The sequence below is a fragment of the Sinohyriopsis cumingii genome, chromosome 16 (assembly GCF_028554795.1).
Source record: "Sinohyriopsis cumingii isolate HCF-2022 chromosome 16, ASM2855479v2, whole genome shotgun sequence".
Classification (NCBI taxonomy): Eukaryota; Metazoa; Mollusca; class Bivalvia; order Unionida; family Unionidae; genus Sinohyriopsis; species Sinohyriopsis cumingii.
In genome coordinates, this window is record NC_142976.1 from 39,022,401 (window position 1) to 39,043,047 (window position 20,647).

General features: G+C 34.1%; 1 protein-coding gene across 1 annotated transcript in view; it reads left to right on the forward strand.

Annotated features, from left to right (window-relative positions):
* LOC149780248 (hemicentin-1-like) overlaps window positions 1-20,647 on the forward strand; it is a 63,013-nt gene that overhangs the window by 19,381 nt on the left and 22,985 nt on the right. Inside the window, exons 6-11 of the mRNA XM_089937035.1 lie at window positions 1,641-1,916; window positions 2,232-2,534; window positions 3,872-4,159; window positions 11,296-11,577; window positions 15,344-15,628; window positions 18,501-18,779. Coding sequence (XP_089793161.1) covers window positions 1,641-1,916; window positions 2,232-2,534; window positions 3,872-4,159; window positions 11,296-11,577; window positions 15,344-15,628; window positions 18,501-18,779 — 1,713 coding nt within the window. The remainder of the gene's footprint in view (window positions 1-1,640; window positions 1,917-2,231; window positions 2,535-3,871; window positions 4,160-11,295; window positions 11,578-15,343; window positions 15,629-18,500; window positions 18,780-20,647) is intronic.

Below are 20,647 nucleotides of genomic sequence, written 5' to 3' on the forward strand. Positions count from 1 at the left end.
GAGTGACTAGCCCAAATTATATAATTACTTTAATATCTGTACACAATGGGCAAGTATGTGAACCATGACATCAGGCATTAACAATATCAACTGATTAAAGGTAAACCAGTCTCAGTCATTGCTAGAAATTGGTTTCTAACCATGACCATGACCCAGATTGTAATTATGTGTTGATTGGAGTGAGTTCTAATATTACTATTCATTACAAATGTAAAGATGTATGCCAACAAATGATATGTGTCTATTGAAATTATCTCACCTCTGAAAGTTTTACAGGTTAGTCATATTTTTCAAAAATGCTTGAAAGCACCTAGACACAACAGCTCCAAATATGGCAAGGATTCCTCCATAAATGCAAATGAGCCCAAGTATTAGACTGGATCAGGAAGTTAGTCAAAGAATAGTTTTTTGCAAGGGTTCGATAGCATGAAGAGAGAACCATTTACATCTAAAATGAGGTTATCAGGGGGAAATCTGCCATTGAATAAAACCGAGATGACAAGAACATATAAACTTTGTCTGTTGGAGATGTTGACAGCTTTGCTTATGGAACTGCATAATCATTATTTATAGAGTATGTCAACAGATTTTATTGCTGCCCATTGATGGCACCTTCACATAATCTGTGTAATAATTATAATATAGCACTTTCACAGTCTGTTAGTCCCATATTTAGTCACTAATTTTCGAGCATCAGTTAAAGAATCCTTTGTTTATGTAGAAACTCGAATTTTTGCTGGCCTAAAAAAACATATTTGATGTCCAAGAATTATATGTTTTATTGAAAATTATTAAAAATATTGAAAAAATTGTGTGTGGATAAAAGAAGGATTTGGATATTTACATTATTGATGGTACATACTTTACAATATCATAATATAATAGGTTGGATATTTACATTATTGATGGTACATACTTTACAATATCATACCTTAATAGGTTGGATATTTACATTATTGATGGAACATACTTTACAATATCATACCTTAATAGTTTGGATATTTACATTATTGATGGTACATACTTTACAATATACCTCAATAATTTGGATATTTACATTATTGATTGTACATACTTTATAATATCATATCTTAATAGGTTGGGTATTTACATTATTGATGGAACATACTTTACAGTATCATACCTTAATAGGTCAGATATTTACATTATTGCTGGTACATACTTTACAATATCATAATATAATAGGTTGGATATTTACATTATTGATGGTACATACTTTACAATATCATACCTTAATAGGTTGGATATTTACATTATTGATGGTACATACTTCACAATATACCTCAATAATTTGGATATTTACATTATTAGATATTGATGGTACATACTTTATAATATCATACCTCAATTAGTTGGATATTTCCAAGCATTAAGAAGCAAAAGCAGTGTTTTCCATGCATATTGCACCTGATCCCATTGATCTAGTAAATGATAGTTTACTAAAAATTTAATCTCCTAATTTCAGTAAAAATGGATTTATTTGGACTGAATAAAAACATTGATTTCAATTACTAATCTTCTGTGATCTCTTTGTAATTTAGCTGATAAAAAAAAAGTTATTTCTAATTGATTTATTAACTCTTAGCCAGTATTTAAGTAAAACTGAATTTACTCCACAGATCCACCCAGTCTTCCACCAAACCTCATGAAGAAGACAGACATCATTGAGCAGAACTCACTGATACTCCCATGTCCTGCAAATGGAGTCCCTAAACCACAGATCACGTGGTACAAAGATGGTACCAGGCTGTCCAGCAATGAGGTTGGTGTTGTTTTGCTTGAAGATGGTTCCCTACAAATCCAGGATGTCAAGGCCAGGAATACAGGGAAATATAAATGTGTGGCTGAGAATGTGGCTGGGTCAATTGATCATGAAGTGGATGTGAAAGTTTTGGGTGAGTTGGAAGTGTCATTTTTTAGTTAGGTTGACATGTAACTGAGAAATTCCCTAATGACCCAGCATGAGTTTTTGAAAGATGGTAAAATAAAGATAAGACTGCAAGCACACTCACACAGAGCTAAAAACATAGTGAACAGTCCAATAATCAGTTTGGCAAAGATAATAATATGAAGGGAATTCTTATCAGCAAGTTATTTTAAATTTTCTTGATGATAAGCTTGATATTTCACAGAAAAAATAGGGAAAAATGAGTTAGTAAACAGATCTATTTATCAACCTTCCTCTCTCTTCATTTCAATATTTATTCTAGTGCCTCCCAAGATAGTTGGTGTAGACCCTAGCAAAGCAACAGGCATTGACAATCCCAAGGTAGTTGTCAAGGAGACAGCCACATTGACATGCCCAGTAGAATCTGACCCACCCCCTCAAATCACATGGCTGAAGAATGGGAAGGAGATGACATTTGATGACCCAGAATCTCGTGTAACGGTGTCAAAAGATGGAAAGGTTTTGACTATAGCTAGGACAGAAGTGGAAGATACAGCAAGATACACTTGTATTGCTGAAAATGTAGCCGGAGAAGTAGAGAAAAATTTTGACCTTGATGTTCAAGGTAGTTATTTGCTCTGTGTTTTGATTATACAAACCAGCACTATTATCACTATTATACATTTTAGCATCATCAAGGGTTCAAACAAACTGTATTTGCCAATAGGGAAGTATTTTGAAGTTGTTCTTGCGGTGATGGTTGATAGCAGTTTGCAGTGGAATAAAAATATGAAAGTCATGCATCCTAAAGTCAGTTCATGCTTGTGGTTTTTAAGCATGATAAGGCCATATCTGTCAACTAAACATAGGTTAATGTATTACAAATGCTATATACAACAATGCTATTGTAATTCTATCTGGAGAACAAATTCTGATAAAAATACTTTCAAACTATTCTCTTTGCAGAAAAGAGCTTGCAAATTAATCCTAGATAATTTTGAAAATGTTCCAAATGAATGTTGCAAATGAATGTTCCAAATGCAATGAATGATATTGAAATGATCAAATTAAGTGATGGAATATTTGTGAGAAAGGCTAAGCTAGGGCACAAAGCTTCAAACAATATTCCCATGATATCGCAGCAATATCCCTATGATATCTCAGCAAAATATTTATGCAAGAAAAAAAGGCAGCATTCCTAGTATAAGATGAATTCAGCTAACTATCTTTCCATTATAAAACAAGTAAAGAACAGTTTAATATTTGATGCAATTAATTTGAAATAGAATCCAGAAAGGAAATTAGAGAAAGTAGAAATATAAATGCATTTCATTATAATCTAATGCACTGAATGAAATGTAGAATCAGGAGCTTGAACATTCTTGATTTTCTTTTACAGGTGGAGGTAAATTTATGCAACCTAGCCCATCAATTTCAAAAAGTGATAATAATGATAATTATAATCATTTCTTTATTTAAAGATTGTGACACAATTAGTTGCATGGAATTAATCTTCCTTCTGACCCTGGATTTTTTGCATATACAAGTACATAGTACACAGCTGTACAAACAACAAAGAATAGCATAATCGACTCAAACATAAAGGAAATATCTAGTGGAAAAAAGTAGGTAATAATGAGCTAAAGTCTGACAAATATATTACAACTTTAAAGAATAAATTCTCAAATCTTCGACTTTGCTTTGTCAGTTTTGGTACTGCATATACCTCACTGTAAAATGTTTTTGTTTCATTTTTTTAAATTCAGCCAGACTTTAGCTCATTATTACCTACTTTTTCCTGATTTTTATGAAAGTAATTCTTGGCCTGCCTAGATCGGATTTCAGTTTGATAATCGTAGAACAAATAATTATGAAGTCATGTGAGAATGAAACTTAATCAGGTCAAATGTCTTTCAAGTCCAGCCTAAAATTTGCATTTATAGTTTGTTTGCTTCCCTTCAGTCCCTCCCAGGATTGATGAGGAGAGTGCTACCAAGTCAAATGTCTCCATCATTGTGGGAAATCCTCTCTACCTGGATTGTCCAGTTTCGGGAATTCCTCGTCCCAAAATTCTCTGGTACAAGAATGGGGAAATCATTTCACCTGACCTTGACCCAAACATCCGTGTTTATGCTGAGGGAAGAAGGCTGGAAATTGTCAATGTTCGAGTGTCGGATACTGGAAATTACAAGTGTGTAGCGGAGAATGTGGTTGGAAAAACTGACAGAGGCTTTGGTGTTGATGTCCATGGTAAGGATGAACGGTTCTAATCTGTTTAGACATGTGATGTCTGTCTAGACATGTGATGTCTGTTTAGACATGTGATGTCTGTTTAGACATGTCATGGCTGTTTAGACATGTCATGTCTGTTTAGACATGTGATGCTTCTAATTATTGAAAATTTAAGAACTACATGTGTTGCATTACTTCTAAAAAAAATTTCAACACAGAGAATATTCTTGTATTTCAAACTAATTGATTATTAATGAAAAGCACAACAGATTTAAATTAATTTTGACATTAAAACAGTTGAACTTGGACAGGGTTTGTACAGTCTTTGAATGTCTTTGACAGTTCAGGGAAAATGAGGTAGCATTTCCAAGGCCTTGAAAGTTTATGAAAATTGAGCAGATTACCCTGAGGTCTTTAAAAGTCTTTGAAAATTGAAATAAACCCAAACATTTAAATTTCTTTCCATAATCACAAATAAAATTGTACAAGGTTGTTAGATTCAGATGTAGTTTAGTTTTCCTGGTTTCTTTCTTTTGATGATCTGTTCAGTTTCATTGCTGCCGCAATAACAAACAAGCATTAGTTTCGGCCACCCAAAGTTGGACTTGTCAATGACTTCAATAACACATGCACTCTTCTTCAAAGCAAGCTGGCTACAATCTTCAATAAAAATAATGCACCCTTCATCAATGGAAGTCAGCACCATAATTATTTTCAGCACGTTTTTTGTTTTCTAATTTCATGGTGTTTGTTTTTCATAATCATATCATTATATATATTTTAGGTGTTGTCTAATGTTGTAAAGCACTTAGAGCTTCTAAAGATTAGGTGCTATACAAAGTCATTATTATTATTATTATTATTATTATTATTATTATTATTATTATTATTATCATCACAAATAAAATTACCTAAGGTCGTTAGATTCAGATGTAGTCAGTTTTCCTGGCTTCTTTCTTTTCATTAATCATTCAATTTGATTGGACAAGTCCATCAGCTTTGGCCAATCAAAATGTTCATTACACTAATTCATGATTTTTTAAAAAAAGATTGTTCGGCCAATTGAATTTTGGTTACATTGAACAAGCACTCACTCTATGTAGAAAGTTCACAAAGGTAACATGCTTGAGGATTCCAAATTTGTTCAGCCAATTTACATCTTCATTTTGTTTCACCTCATGTTTGAAAATGCCAGGTCTTTACTCTTTCGATGATATTTGGCTTGAAAAAGAGAAACACAAAGAATGGCCAAAAAGAATAAAAGATGTAAATGAAAGGCATTTTGTACATTGTGTAAAAAGATGATCAACTTGGCTTCAGTGGGAGAGGGATCCATTACAAGTCATGTCAAAGGTAAGATGCAAATTAGTACAAAATAACTACACACTTTTCATTTAGTGGAACAAAGATGTAGAAGTATAAGCTATTGGTAGTTTTGGGCAAAATAACAATAGCCCATAACTCTTGTGGTATAAAATAAAATATTGTTTAATTTGATGATTTGGGAGACATGTCAAATTAAAAAGAGGGCCCATTTAAATTTACTTATACTGTTGGTTTAATGAACACAAAAAATCATTTTCAAAACTTTTATTCTACAAAATAATGTTCCTTGGTATAATGTAGAAATGAAGGTTGAACATCAATTTTAATAAATTCAATAAACTAAGTGATATAATTGCTTTGATAATGTGTCATCACTATTGACTTGTGATAAAATTCTTGGCTGATACTTGATTGTCTAGCAATGATAGTTATTTTCGTTTTGTTTCTAAAATGTAAGCACCAACAAAATGAAAAAACTGCAAAACAAGTTACACCAGTAATTGGATACTTTTTACAGATGGCATGACGAGTACAAAACAGTCTACCAAATCAGCTCAAGCGACTTCTACTTTAAAGACTAGTTTAAATACCTTTTGCACTAAATCTGAAGAACTATGGGTCAAAGTTCTCTGGACAGTGAAATGTATTCACAGCCACTACAGCATGAACTCATGCAGGGGCATCAACAATATTATAAGAGCAATGTTTCCTGACAGTAAGATTGCTGAACAGTTTTCATGCATGAACACAAGGCAGCCTATCTTAGTATGTTTGGAACAGCACCTTATTTTGCTAATCAGTTGTTGACAAAAGTGAGGGAGGCCAACTTGTATGTCCTTCTTTTAGATGAGACTCTGAACAAAGATATGCAGAAGAAGCAAATGGACTTGCACATATGGATATGGGACTGTAACAAAGATATGCAGAAGAAGCAAATGGAATTGCATGTATGGATATGGGACTGTAACAAAGATATGCAGGAGAACCAATGGACTTGCATGTATGGATATGGGACTGTAACAAAGATATGCAGGAGAAGCAAACGGACTTGCATGTATGGATATGGGACTGTAACAAAGATATGCAGGAGAAGCAAATGGACTTGCATATATGGATATAGGACTGTAACAAAGATATGCAGGAGAAGCAAACGGACTTGCATGTATGGATATGGGACTGTAACAAAGATATGCAGGAGAAGCAAAGGGACTTGCATGTATGGATATGGGACTGTAACAAAGATATACAGAAGAAGCAAATGGACTTGCACGTATGGATATGGGACTGTAACAAAGATATGCAGGAGAAGCAAATGGACTTGCATGTATGGATATGGGACTGTAACAAAGATATGCAGAAGAAGCAAATGGACTTGCATGTATGGATATGGGACTGTAACAAAGATATGCAGGAGAAACAAATGGACTTGCATGTATGGATATGGGACTGTAGCAAAGATATGCAGGAGAACCAATGGACTTGCATGTATGGATATGGGACTGTAACAAAGATATGCAGAAGAAGCAAATGGACTTGCATGTATGGATATGGGACTGTAACAAAGATATGCAGGAGAAGCAAATGGACTTGCATGTATGGATATGGGACTGTAACAAAGATATGCAGGAGAAGCAAACGGACTTGCATGTATGGATATGGGACTGTAACAAAGATATGCAGGAGAAGCAAATGGACTTGCATGTATGGATATGGGACTGTAACAAAATCAGCACTTGTTGTATCACTTCTCAATTACTTGGTCATGCTTGTGCTGAAGATCTGGTGGACAAGTTTGAGTCCATTTTGTCTGACCTAGGGTATTAGGGTCTTCGTTCTGGTGGACAAGTTTGAGCCCATTTTGTCTGACCTAGGGTATAAGGGTCTTCTACAGCTGTCAATGGATGGATCAGCAGTTAATTGGAAACTGTACAACTTGTTGCAGTTTCATATTTCACATTCAACACCCTTGAAAATGTTAGAAGTTGGTAGCTGTGGACTTCATGTTGTGCATAATGCATTTCATAGTGGCTGTACAGCAGTACCATGGGATTTGGAAACTCTTCTGAGCAGTGTGTACCACCTATACCATGATCCACCAGCAAGAAGACAAGATTTCATGGACATTACAGGATATGCTATATTTCCACTGAAGTATTGTAAACACAGGTATGAATATTTGTTTGGTTTACATGTCTATTTATGCAGTCTATTTTACTTTTTAAATTCACTTCATTTCTGGAAGTAATTTAATATAACTTGCTTGGCATTGAAACAAAATTCAAGCTTTCATTGCTACCTTAATTATATTTTAGACTTTGATTATTTCAGTTAGTACATTTTAATTCTTTTCTGTTTTAATCTAACCGAATATGATTTTCTTTGTTTCAGGTGGATTGAGAATGTTGAACCAGCGGAGAGGGTCATTTTTCTTTTGCCTTATCTCACTGACTTTTGTTCAGCTGTGAAGAATAAAAAGATAACAGTACCAGCCTGCAAGTCCTTTAAGTATGTTCTTAATACTGTTGGGGATCCTTGGATTAAAGCTAAGCTGCAGTTCTTTGTAACTATTGCCAGAATCACACTACCCTTTTTGGAGGCTTACCAAATGGATAAACCTATGCTTCCATTCCTTGCCACAGACCTGGGAGATTTAGTGAAAGATCTCATGTCATGTTTCATGAAACCTGAAATCATGTCTAAGCACAGTCTGTGACTGCATTAGTGAACATCAGGTTTGATAAGAAAGAGAATTTGCTTTATGCAGGAAAAGTTAATGATGGATTTTTAGCTTCACAAACATTGTGAAAGGCAGGACTTCATATGGATAGATTTGCTTTCAGAACAGCCTACAAAGACTTTATGATTGCAGTGGTAAAGAAGCTGTTTAAACAATCACCTCTGGTATATCCTGTGGTGAAAAACATGTCCTGGGCTGATCCTAGACTTATGCATTCAGAGTCAGATAATGAAAAGGGAGAAACAAAACTCCGTAGGGTCCTCAGAAATATGTGTGAGGCAGGAGGAGAATTTTAGTCCTGATGTGATTTAATATTGACTCAGTATGGAAATTTAGTGGACAAAGTTTTCCACTAGACAATCATCCCTCAAAATGCTTTAATAGAACAGATGACAATTTTTGATAAAGTGTTTTATTCTGTCCTTTCCAAAAGAAAGGAATATTTTGAACTTTGGAATGTTCTCCAGAAAATGTTTTTCTTGTCACATGGGCAGGCAACTGTGGAGAGAGGATTTTCTGTCAACAAACAGGTATCTGTTGTGAACCTCAGCAGAGAAAGCCTCAGAGCTCAAAGGCTAATCATTGACACAATGAGAAAAGCAGGTGGACCTTTGGAAATCATCATTAGCAATGAAATAATGACATATGCCTCCTCTGCAAGACATAAGTACCATGCCTATCTGAATAAGAAGAAAGCAAAGGAGGAACATGAGGAGAAAATCAGAAAAGGAAAGAAACGGGAGTTAGCCATGAATGAAGTGGAAAACTTAAACCAAAAAGCTGTGTCTCGAAGCTGACATTACCAGCCTACATGCTTCCTCTCTTCATGAGACAGAAGAAGCAGAGTTACAAGGACTCATTATGCTTGTTACAGAGTCAAATGCTGTTAGGAAAAGAGCAGAGGAAAAGATGACAGCAGTGGCTTCTCTTTCCAAAATGTCTGAAGAGAAAAAACAGCAACTATAATAATGCATTTAAAGCAGCATTGATGTCTGTTAAGAGAACAATTTATTTTGTATTAATCTGATGCATAAATTATGTTATAGTTTGAATTTCATTATTAAACAATATTGTGGTATTTTGCAATTGTTGTTTTCTCATATAACATAACTTGTATAAAAAATGTTAGCAAAAATAGGTCCTGGAATCTATGTTTGTGGTCATTGAAAGTTTAGAAAAGTCTTTGAATTTACCAGTCAGAATTCTGTATGAACCCTGTTGGATGAGTACTGGAGAATTGTTTAAATTTTAGTAATTAGTACAAGAAGACAGTGGTAAAAAGTTAGTCTACACCTGGTACAATATTATATTTTATCAGTCAGCCATATGATTTACGTTTATAAAGGCATAAAAACAGTAGAAATTGGAGGAATATTGAAGAATTAATTCACATTTAGCAATTTGTACAAGAAGACATTGGTAAAGATAGTTTTGTTACACTTGTTTCAACACCAGACAGCCACTCTTGGTTGTTATCCAGTTGCCTAGAACAGATTTTCCAGACTCTTTAATTCCATATCATGCCATAACTCTTACTTAGAGGAAACTGCCAAATGAAAATTTTAACACAAATGTCATTTATTATTCTTATCATGCCAAGTAATTCCAAAAGCCATTTTTACACTAACTGCCTCATTATCATGCCAAGTGATTCCAGTAGGCATTTTTTAACCAGTTGCCTTTATTATCATGCCAAGTGGTTCCAAAAGGCATGTTTACACTAATTATCATGCCAAGTGATTCTAACGCATTTTAGACTAACTGCCTTCATTATCATGCCAAGTGATTCCAACAGGCATTTTACAACAATTGCTTTCATTATCCCCAACAGTATTTTTTACACTAATTATCATACCAAGTGATTCCAACATGCTTTTTTACACATACCAAGTAATTCCAACAGGCATTTTTATACTAATTGCCTCAATTATCATACCAAATTATTCTAACAGGCATCTTTACACATACCAAGTGATTCCAACAGGCATTAATTTCTACAATTTGTCTTCTAATAAGTCATTTAAATGGTATTATTGCATGCTAAATTGAGCTTTATTCCCCAAACTAGATATCTCATAAACTATATATCTTATTAACTTTTTAATATAGCTGCTAATATTTATAAGATATCTTTAAAATTTATTAAACTAAATGTTTTATAAGTAAATCTAGTATTATTTGATTCATATAATTTGTTTATGTTGCCATTAAACCCCTGCATAATTAGTGTAAAAATGAAGGAGTTTGACCAAATTAGTATCAAAGTGTTTGACCATAATTAAGATTACTTGGCAATATTATACTGGTATAAGTAGTATAAAACTCGAGAGTGCTGGACCTTAGGGTACTTTCTGTAAGTGGGGATCTGGGTGATATGTCATTGTCATATGATTCTTTATACTAGATTTGTATATTTAGGTGAAGCAGGTTATGTTATGATGTTGCCTGCCCATCCATCTATGTTGCCAACATTTCTGTACACTAGCTTGGATGGAGCTTGTTATGTTATAATGTTGCCTGCCCATCCATCTTTGTTACCATTATCATTTCTGTACACTACCTTGAGTTTTCATGGTCATGGTTATTCTGACTGAAAGAAGAAAAATAGTTTCTGCATAATAATATTAATTCTGTATAACAATCCTTGACCAGCATGTAGTAGTGTGTTATGGCATTGCAGCACAATATTAGCTATATGGTGCCACCAATTCTGGACCAAACTTATTGGATGGCTTACACATGGAGTAAGGTTGAAGCCTATTGATTTGGGGGTGAAAAGAGTTAAAACTCAGGGTCAGTCTGACTGAAAGAACAAAAATGCTTTCTGCACAAATATTTCAGTCGTCTACAGAGAGGACTATTAAACAAAGGATGGGTGTACAATGTTTCATTCATGGTACTCTTGTTAAAATTATTCTTCCTAAAAGACAGAGTCAAGTTAAGCTTTATCTAAATGTACAATTGTACTGCAAAGGAATTCAGTTTTAGCCCAAACATCTTGACCATTATCATTTATCATAATTATTACCATCATCCTTTGCAAGATGCTGTATGAATTATTCACTTAGTTGTTTCTGTTTCCTTATTCTAGTACCACCCAGCATTGACAAGCCTGGTGAGGTTGAAAAGGAGGAGGTAGTTACTGGAGGATCTATCAGTCTCACCTGTCCAGCATCAGGTATCCCTGTCCCCACTATCACCTGGTTCAAGAATAATGAGCCAATACGAGAGAACAGTACCAATTATCTGCTCCTGAACCAGGGCTGGACATTGGAGATTAGGTCAGCTTCTGTCATTGATACCTCCCGGTACACCTGTAGAGCATCAAATGTTGCAGGAGAGAATGAGAAAACATTTGATATCAATGTGCTAGGTAAGACAAATTTCTGTTCATAACAACCATTCAAATTCATCATCACCTTTATGAATGTAAATAATATTCTACTTTAGAAAAAAATCAATTTTCATAATTAAGTTTTATTTATTTTGTTTATTAATAGATTCAGTTAAAACCCACTATATATATATATATATATATATATATATATTATGATCGAGAATCAAGATGTCAGAACACTATAGTAGTCTATCCATCTGTCCATCCATTAACAGTCGTTGTAACTGCTGTTTTTGTGTGACCCTTATATATAATTGGATGTTAGTTTTGTAGGTGAAATTACACATTGCATGTAGATGTGCCTTTTAAAGTGTCATCTTGTCAGGTAAATTTTGAAAGAGTTGTTGACATTTTCCTATAAATTTTAAATCTCTATAACAGCAGATCCTTGTAATTAGCATAGCTAAAAAAACAATTCAACATATTTTTATGCAATATTGTCTGTACTTTGTTTCATCAACGTTGTGCTCTTTATGTTTTTTGTTTCATAAACTTGATTTGACCTTTTTATGCATTTTCTTTCCCCAACTTGATTTGACCTTTATGAGTTTTATTTCAGTAACTTGATGTGCCCTTTTTTATAAATTTTGTTTCAGCAACTTGATTTGCACTCCATGAGTTTTCTTTTATCAAACTGATTTTCCCCCTATGACTTCACATTTTTCACATGATATGTTGCTTTCAGTCAACATAGTTTGATGTACTTTGGTGTGAATAGTGTCTCATAGGCATGGAAGTGCTTTATTTGGGTATAGTTTTGTCTACTCCTTTTTGGACAGAGTTATGTCAAGCAAATTCTTGCCTTTGCATGGAAACTTGGAATATTGCTTGCAATCAGCATAGCTTGAGCCCTTCAACATATTCTGATGGAATTTGGTAAGAACCTTGTTCTTAGACCTATGCCTTTTATGGGATGTCTTGTCTTCTCAATTTGCGGCACACTTATGGCCCTTTTTCAGTCAGCTTCACTGATTTACATGGGATTTTGTTCATTAACAGCCTAATAACCATTCAAGGTATTGTGATGCAGTTTTATGTGAACATTGGTTTCATTAGCCTAGATGTGCCTTTTATTGGTTTCATCCCTTCATCTTCATTTTGGAGAGAGTTATGGCCCTTGTCAATCAGCTTCATATCTTTACATGAGATGTTGTGTGTATTGATGAGATCTTAAATGCTTTGGATTTCAAGCATTCCACATTATCATTTAGAGGAGTTATGACCCATATATACACACACACACACACACACACACATACATATATATATATATATATATATATATATATATATATATATATATATATATATATATATATATATATATATATATATATATATATATATATATATATATATATATATATATATATATATATATATATATATATATATATATATATATATATATATATATATATATATATATATAGGGTAATGAATGAAAAATATAATTACTTGCCAAGTTATTCCGTCCATCCATCAGAAAATGCAGCCATATATATATTTAGGGTCTTGACTTTGTGTACTTTCCAAGAGATTTGTGATGCTGACTTTGTGTGCTTTCCAAGAGAACACTGATGTTGGTAATCTGTCACTAGTGTCTGCTATGTAATTAGTGATTATGAAAAACTAACTTTCAAACTTATGAGGCATTGTTTAGTGAGATAAAGTAGGGTTTTGTTTAGTGAGATAAATTAGGGGATTGTTCAGTGAGATAAAATAGGGGATTGTTTTGTGAGATAAAGTGGTGAATTGTTTAATGAGATAAGTGGGGGATTTTCTAGTGAGATAAAGTGGGTGATTGTTTAGTGAGATAAAGTGGTGAATTGTTTAGTGAGATAAAGTGGTGAATTGTTTAGTGAGATAATGTGGGGGATTGTCTAGTGAGATAAAGTGGGTGATTGTTTAGTGAGATAAAGTAGGGATTGTTTACTGAAATAAAAAGTAGGGGATTGTTTAATGAGATGAAGTAGGGAATTGTTTAGTGAGATAAAGTAGGGGTTATGGCTACTAATTGCAATAAAGATATTTTTAGTAATTGTCTATTATAAAAGCATGGCTGTCACATCTGATGGGCAGCACATTATGTGGACTTTTGTGTAACGATAGCTGCACCGACAACCAATCATATTTTTGTTGACTGAATCAGACCATTAGAAAAGAAACATTGATAAATAATCGTCCACTAAAATTTAATTTTAACAAATATTGAGCATAATAATGCATCTACTAAAATCGTCTCTGCGATGTCATTGTTCATTTATTTTCACAAAATAGCAGCCCAACAAAATGTGACAAATCTACCATGAAAAGTGACCTAATGGATTTCAAATTATTTTAGTATCAGAAAGTTCATAATCATATTAAATATTTCTTGCTTAGAAAGCACAAGTATTTTTGAGGTAATCATTCAAAATGGATTGCAGTGTTTAAACATGTTACAACATTTGCTTGAAAATGATACACCAGATATCCTAAGGTTGAGTTCAGGATAAAAATATTATTAGAAAATTACAAGGCAATTAAACATTTAATTTGGCAAATAAAGTTTGGTAACCAAAAACATTTGGTCTGAAAACAGTTAGAAAATATGGCAATTTGAAAGAGACAAGTTCGGCATTTTAATTTTTATGTTTTGAACATTTACCAGTTTTAACTGATGAAATAATGACAGAAAGTTCATAATTGCTTTAACATTTTTTAAAATTTGCCCCAGGGAAAATTATTGACTAGAAAGCTAAAAATTCTTCCAAACATTATCACATGAAGTTATTCACATTTGACATCTTTTGCTAATTTTGATGCATACATAATTTTTATGAAGCCTCTGTTGTGCAGATGTTGGTTGTGGGTTTCAAATTTCTGGTAGCCATGTTATGATCAACAGGCTGAAACTTTTACGTTACAGTTTTTGTTTCACCTCTGAAGTATAACAAGAAATATGATCACCTTTCTGACAGTGTTGTTGGAATAGGCATGAACATAAAGTCTTTGCATTTAGCTCATTTTCTCCAGCACTGTTCTTTGAGCAATTATGAAACTTGGATGGTAGTCACAATGGACAAATGAAGGTCACAATGACCTATTTTTTACTCTCCAGTGATTGCATTAAGTTTTTGCATTTAGCTCACTTTTTTTAACACTGTTCTATGTATAATCATGAAACTTGATGGGTGCATGGACCACTCCGGTGGCCTAGTAGTTAGAGCATCTGCCTCAGATGTGGGAGGTCATGGGTTCGATCCCCGGCCGAGTCATACCAAAGACTTAAAAAAATGGTACTAACAGCTACCTTGCTCAGTACTCAGCATTAAGAGGTTAGTGTTAGGACTGGTTGGCTTGGTGTCAGGATAATGTGACTGGGTGGGACATCATGCTACATGTCTGTGACTTGATGTCCCAGTGCTAGACATCACTATAAACTGCCACACTGCAGACATTGTAGCGATATGACTGAACAATTGCTTAAGCTACATTAAAAATCTAAATCACACACACACTGATGGGTACATTTATAACAGAAGGTTCTAATCATTATGGTCAAAAGTTAGTCACATTCACCTGTATGTTTGTGCTAGTGAAATTGCAAGATTTATTAATTATTTTGGAGGTTTGGAGGTTGGTAAGATGTAGCATTTTGAAGAATTCTTAAAGATGTTAAAAGTAACAAATAGTTATAGTAAATTATAGCACAGTTGGCTTGAGATAGTGTTCCACATTTCCCTTGTTTTCTTTACAGTTCCTCCCAAATTTAAACTTGAAGAGGTTGACTTATTCCCGAAGGTCATCATGAACCAGACAATAGTTATCAACTGCCCTGTGGATGGCATTCCTCAACCAGAAATCACATGGTACAAGAACAATGTTTTATTGGATGGTACCATCAAGAAACGTTATGAAATTTTATCCAATGGAAGGCAGCTCAGAATCACAGGGGCACAGCTTGCTGATACTGCAAAATATACATGTCAGGCTGTGAACAAAGCTGGGGAGAACAAAATTAGCATTGAACTGGAAGTTCTAGGTGGGTAAGACTAAAATGCAAAAGTTTTTTTCAGGCAAAGTCAGTTTTATGACACTACTTTTTATGCTTCGTCTGTATCGCAAAGGGGGACATATTGTTTTGCTTCTGTCCAGCCATATGTCTGTATGTCTGTCCTGAATCCATTTTAGCATGATAGTGCAAAGACTATTAAATTCATGGCCACGAAATTTTACTCACTTATTATTATGGTCACAAGTAGAGATGACCTAATTAGAATTTCAGGTCATTACATCTGTTGAATTTAGTTTTTGCAAATTTTTTAACTGAGATTTTTTTGAAAGCATGATTATTTTTTTAATAAAAAAACAATACTTTTGGTAGACAAATGACCTCCTAATTTAGTAGCATATTTTGTATTCCTGTGTCAATGACCTTATTACATTTTCATGCCATTTTACCAAATTTGTTTACTTTGTTCACAGTTTTGACTTTCTAAATGCCTTATTGCCAGTAAGCAAAAACCACTTGAGATAGATAGTTCAAATGTAGTTTTTGTATTCATATGTAGATAATCTAATGACATTTTCAGATCAATACTACAAATTGTATATTTTTTTCATATTCTTTACAACAAATTGTATATTTTTTCATATTCTTTACAACAAATTGTACATTTTTTCATATTATTTTAACTTTTTTACTTTTTGGCTGTTGAAACTTTGCACATTGAAGCAAAAACACTTGAGATTGATGAATAAAATTATATTTTTATGCATAAGAAGATTATCTGATTAGCTTTTAATGACATTATAGCATTATTTCAAAATTTGTTTCTACATTTTATTTCATATTTTTCTATTTTTTTATTGTTTATTTTCTATTTTTTAATAGCTTTTACACTTTGACATTTTGGGGGGTCTGCGAAGAAGGCATACATGTTGAATGAAAACAAATCTTTTAGTTTTATTTGAAACACACTAATGGACTATTTCATATGAATTATAATCTAGTTATATTTTAAAATGCATTATGGGACTATTTCATATCAGTTTAAATCTAGTAATATTTTGAAACACATCATGGGATTGCTTCATATGAATTCAAATCTGGTTTTATTTTAATAAACACGTAATGGAACTGTTTCATAACATTGCTTGTTCCTTTGTTTCCTCCTTCACACTTAGAAACATTGAATCCTAATTTTGTGTCACCATTTGTTTTTGTTTAACGCCCCTGATATAACTATAACTCAGGCATATCATGTCACCTGTGTTCATCTGTCTAATCCAGTCATGTCTCATCCAGTCATGTCTAATCCAGTCAGGTCTCATCCTGGCAGTCATGTCCCTTTATGCTCAAAATCTATTGAAGATATCATGAATTGAAACCTGTGATATTTGGCATTACATTTTAGATGACCTCACTGAAGTTCAATTTTTGTTGTTTTCTGACAGAGTTTTATCAGGTTATGGTCCCTGTTTGACCTGTGTCATAATAACGTATTCCTAGTCCTTTCATACTTACCCTCATGTGCTGAAGGATATATATGAGGAAAATAAATATATACAATTTTGATTAGTCCAGCTCTGGAAAAGGAACTTGGAAAATAAATTGTGGTAAATGAAAAAAAACTGTGGTAAATTAGTGTCCAAAAAATAGAATTAAAGTACCTTGCCCAAGGACATACCATGGTTGCCAACCTTGGCTGATCCAATGGTAGGATTCGAACCCACACCCATTTGGTCATGAGTTTGAAACATTAAACCACTGTGACTCTTCAGATATCGTCAGGGTTTGAAGAAAGGCAGTAATATTGATGAACTGAAGTTGTATAATCTAAATTATACAGCAGAACTTTCCGAAACTCACCCCTCTCTATCATGCCGAATTTAACCGAGTTGCTCCGTAATTATCCGAATAACCTCCCAAGTTACTTTATACTCCAGCCAATCAAACGCTGGTGGGTACATGTACATAACAAAATGGCATCCAATGTTGTTTAGAAATATTTCAGAAATAAAATTAGTTAAATGATTGAAATTTATATGTAAATTATCCACAGACTTTCAAAAACAAATCTGATAAACTGGTATGAAACGCATTTTATTATAGTGATGTTTTGGATACACAGAAATAGTTTGAACAACTTGCTCTTTGATTGTCAGGATTTAATTTGTTTACTTCGACACCATTTCCTTACTTACAAGTACATGTCCAGATGTAAAAGCTCAAAGATGCTCTCTCATATGGGTTTGAAATCTGCCCTGGTTTCCAGAAAATAAGACAGGATGGTTCCAATAATAAATTTTGTCAATATCTGTGGCAGCATCGCTTTTGAATATGCATTTTTCAACTCGATAAACGACGTTGAAGTTGTTACAGAAGTTGATGCTGATGCTGAAGCATTAGCCATATTTTGCCCACCACCTATCAAGTGGCTATTATGGTCAGCTGACCAACTGCCACGTGATTAAAATTCCCAGCAAATTATGAAGTTCACCGAAGTCTGCATGAAATGGGCTGTAGTGTGTCTGTTCCTCTTCTAAATAAATGTCCATACAGACAACTGCTGTAACATTGCCCCAGCATTGTTTGGTGCCGGGAAGTTTCACGGTTAAACAAAACAAATGGGGCCAAAATTGATTATACTATTTGGTTTTATTTGGTACTTTTGTTGTTGACTTTCCAGGTGAACAAATAGTGTCTTCATATTTTTGTATATATTCTACTAATTACCTTTTATGCACGTAAATATAGGTATAAAAAAATGAACAATATCATTTTCATTTGTTTTCTTTGACTATAATTGAGATATTTTACACTTTCAGAGGATCAAATACAAAATATAATTTCCCCTCTTGTTTTGTTTGTCACTTTTCTTTATTAATGATAATTTATTGTAATGTTGTAGTTCCAGCACGTATAGATATCCAAAGCACTAATATAAATCCAAAGGTGGTTGTGAATGGTTCAGTAACCATTTTGTGTCCAGCTGTTGGTGTGCCACCTCCAGTCATCATCTGGTACAAAGATGGTGTGGAGATTAAGGAGGAGTCAAATATTCGTATTTTGAAGGGAGGGCAAGAGTTAGTCATTGCGAATGCAGAAGTTGACGATACTGGACAGTACAAGTGTCAAGCCACAAATGAGGCAGGGCAGTCAGAGATTGGATACAAGGTGGATGTTCAAGGTAATTCTTCATCATTTTTGTCATGTGCCACATTTTTATTTATCCATCCATATCTTTTTGGCAATAGATGGGACACATGTCATGTTAGTAATGACCATCTGTCTTGAACATCTCATCATTTCAATCCATTACAATTTTTGTTCACCCCCCACCATACGTAAGGATGGCATAGTTTGTAAAACCTTGAAATATCCTTGAATCTGATGATTACCAAGAAAATGCCTTGAATTTGAGGGGTTGTCTTGAAAACTCTTTGATTTTTAACAAAATTAGTTTTATGCTTCACAAACTTAATGTCACAGATTGCAGATCTGCTGAATATTACAATTTAACCATAAGTCTTACAGAAATTACCCTTGCCTCATCAGGGCCTAGTGATGCATTTATCCATTAAGGTCTAGTGATACATTAATCTATTATGGCCTAGTGCTGCATTTATCCACTAAGGCCTAGTGATGCATTAATCCATTAAAGCCAAGTGATACTTTAATCCATTATGGCCTAGTGATGAATTAATCCATTAAGTCCTTGTGATGCATTCATCCATTATGGCCTAGTGGTGCATTCATCTATTATGCCCTAGTGGTGCATTAATCCAATAAGTCTTTGTGATGCATTCATCCATTAAGGCCTAGTGATGCATTCATCCATTATGGCCTAGTGATGCATTAATCCATTAAGGCCAAGTGATGCATTAATCCATTAAGGCCAGGTGATACATTAATCCATTAATGCCATGTGATGCATTGATCCATTAAGGCACAGTGATGCATTAATCCATTAAGGACGTGTGTGTGTGTGTGTGTGTGTGATTAGGATTTTGAATGTATCTTTAACAATTTTTCAGTCATATCACCATGATGTCTGCAGTGGGGCAGTTTATAGTGATGTCTAGCACTGGGGCATAATACCGTAGACATGTAGCATGATGTCCCACCCAGTCATATTAGCCTGACACCAGGCTGACCAGTCCTAACAATAACCCCTTACTGCTCAGTACTTAGCAAGGCAGCTGTTAGTACCATTTTTGTAAGTCTTTGGTATGACTTGGCTGGTGTTTGAACCAATGACCTCCCACTTCTGAGGCGGATGTCCTAACCACTAGGCCACTGGAGCAGTCCCATTAAGGCCTAGTGATGCATTAATCCATTAAGGCCTAGAGATGCATTTATCCATTAAGGCCTAGAGATGCATTTATCCATTAAAGCATAGTGATGCAAAAATCCATTAAGGCCTGGAGATGCTTTAATCCATTATTAAAATGTAGGCCCCCAAAAATCTTGATTGACACCAAAATAAGTGAGTAATAAGACCTCTCATTCACTAGAATTTGCAAATATCTGGTTTTGTTAGTAATATACATCTAGATTGGGGATTTTGCAACAGTAGACATGTGCAGTCCTGCATTAATTGACATGTTATTCTTTTTTGTATGCTATAATGTGTACTGGACAATGTGTACTGGACAATGTTACTGGACAATGTTACTGGACAATGTGTACTGGACAATGTTACTGGACAATGTGTACTGTACAATGTGTACTGGACAATGTGTATTCTGGTGGAGGAAAGTTCAGACAGTGAATAAGATTTTTCTGATTTGTGTTGTCAGATATTTAGTGTTATTATGACATTGCATCATCAGAGAATAGTGACATTAGTCTATACATATTTTCACAGTAATTGGTCTTAGCAACCTTTCTTAGTCTTAGCAACCTTTCAGTGACATTGGGCTTAGCAACCTTTCTTAGTCTTAGCAACCTTTCAGTGACCTTAGAAGTCTTTCAGTGACATTGGGCTTAGCAACCTTTCTTAGTCTTAGCAACCTTTCTTAGTCTTAGCAACCTTTCAGTGACCTTAGAAGTCTT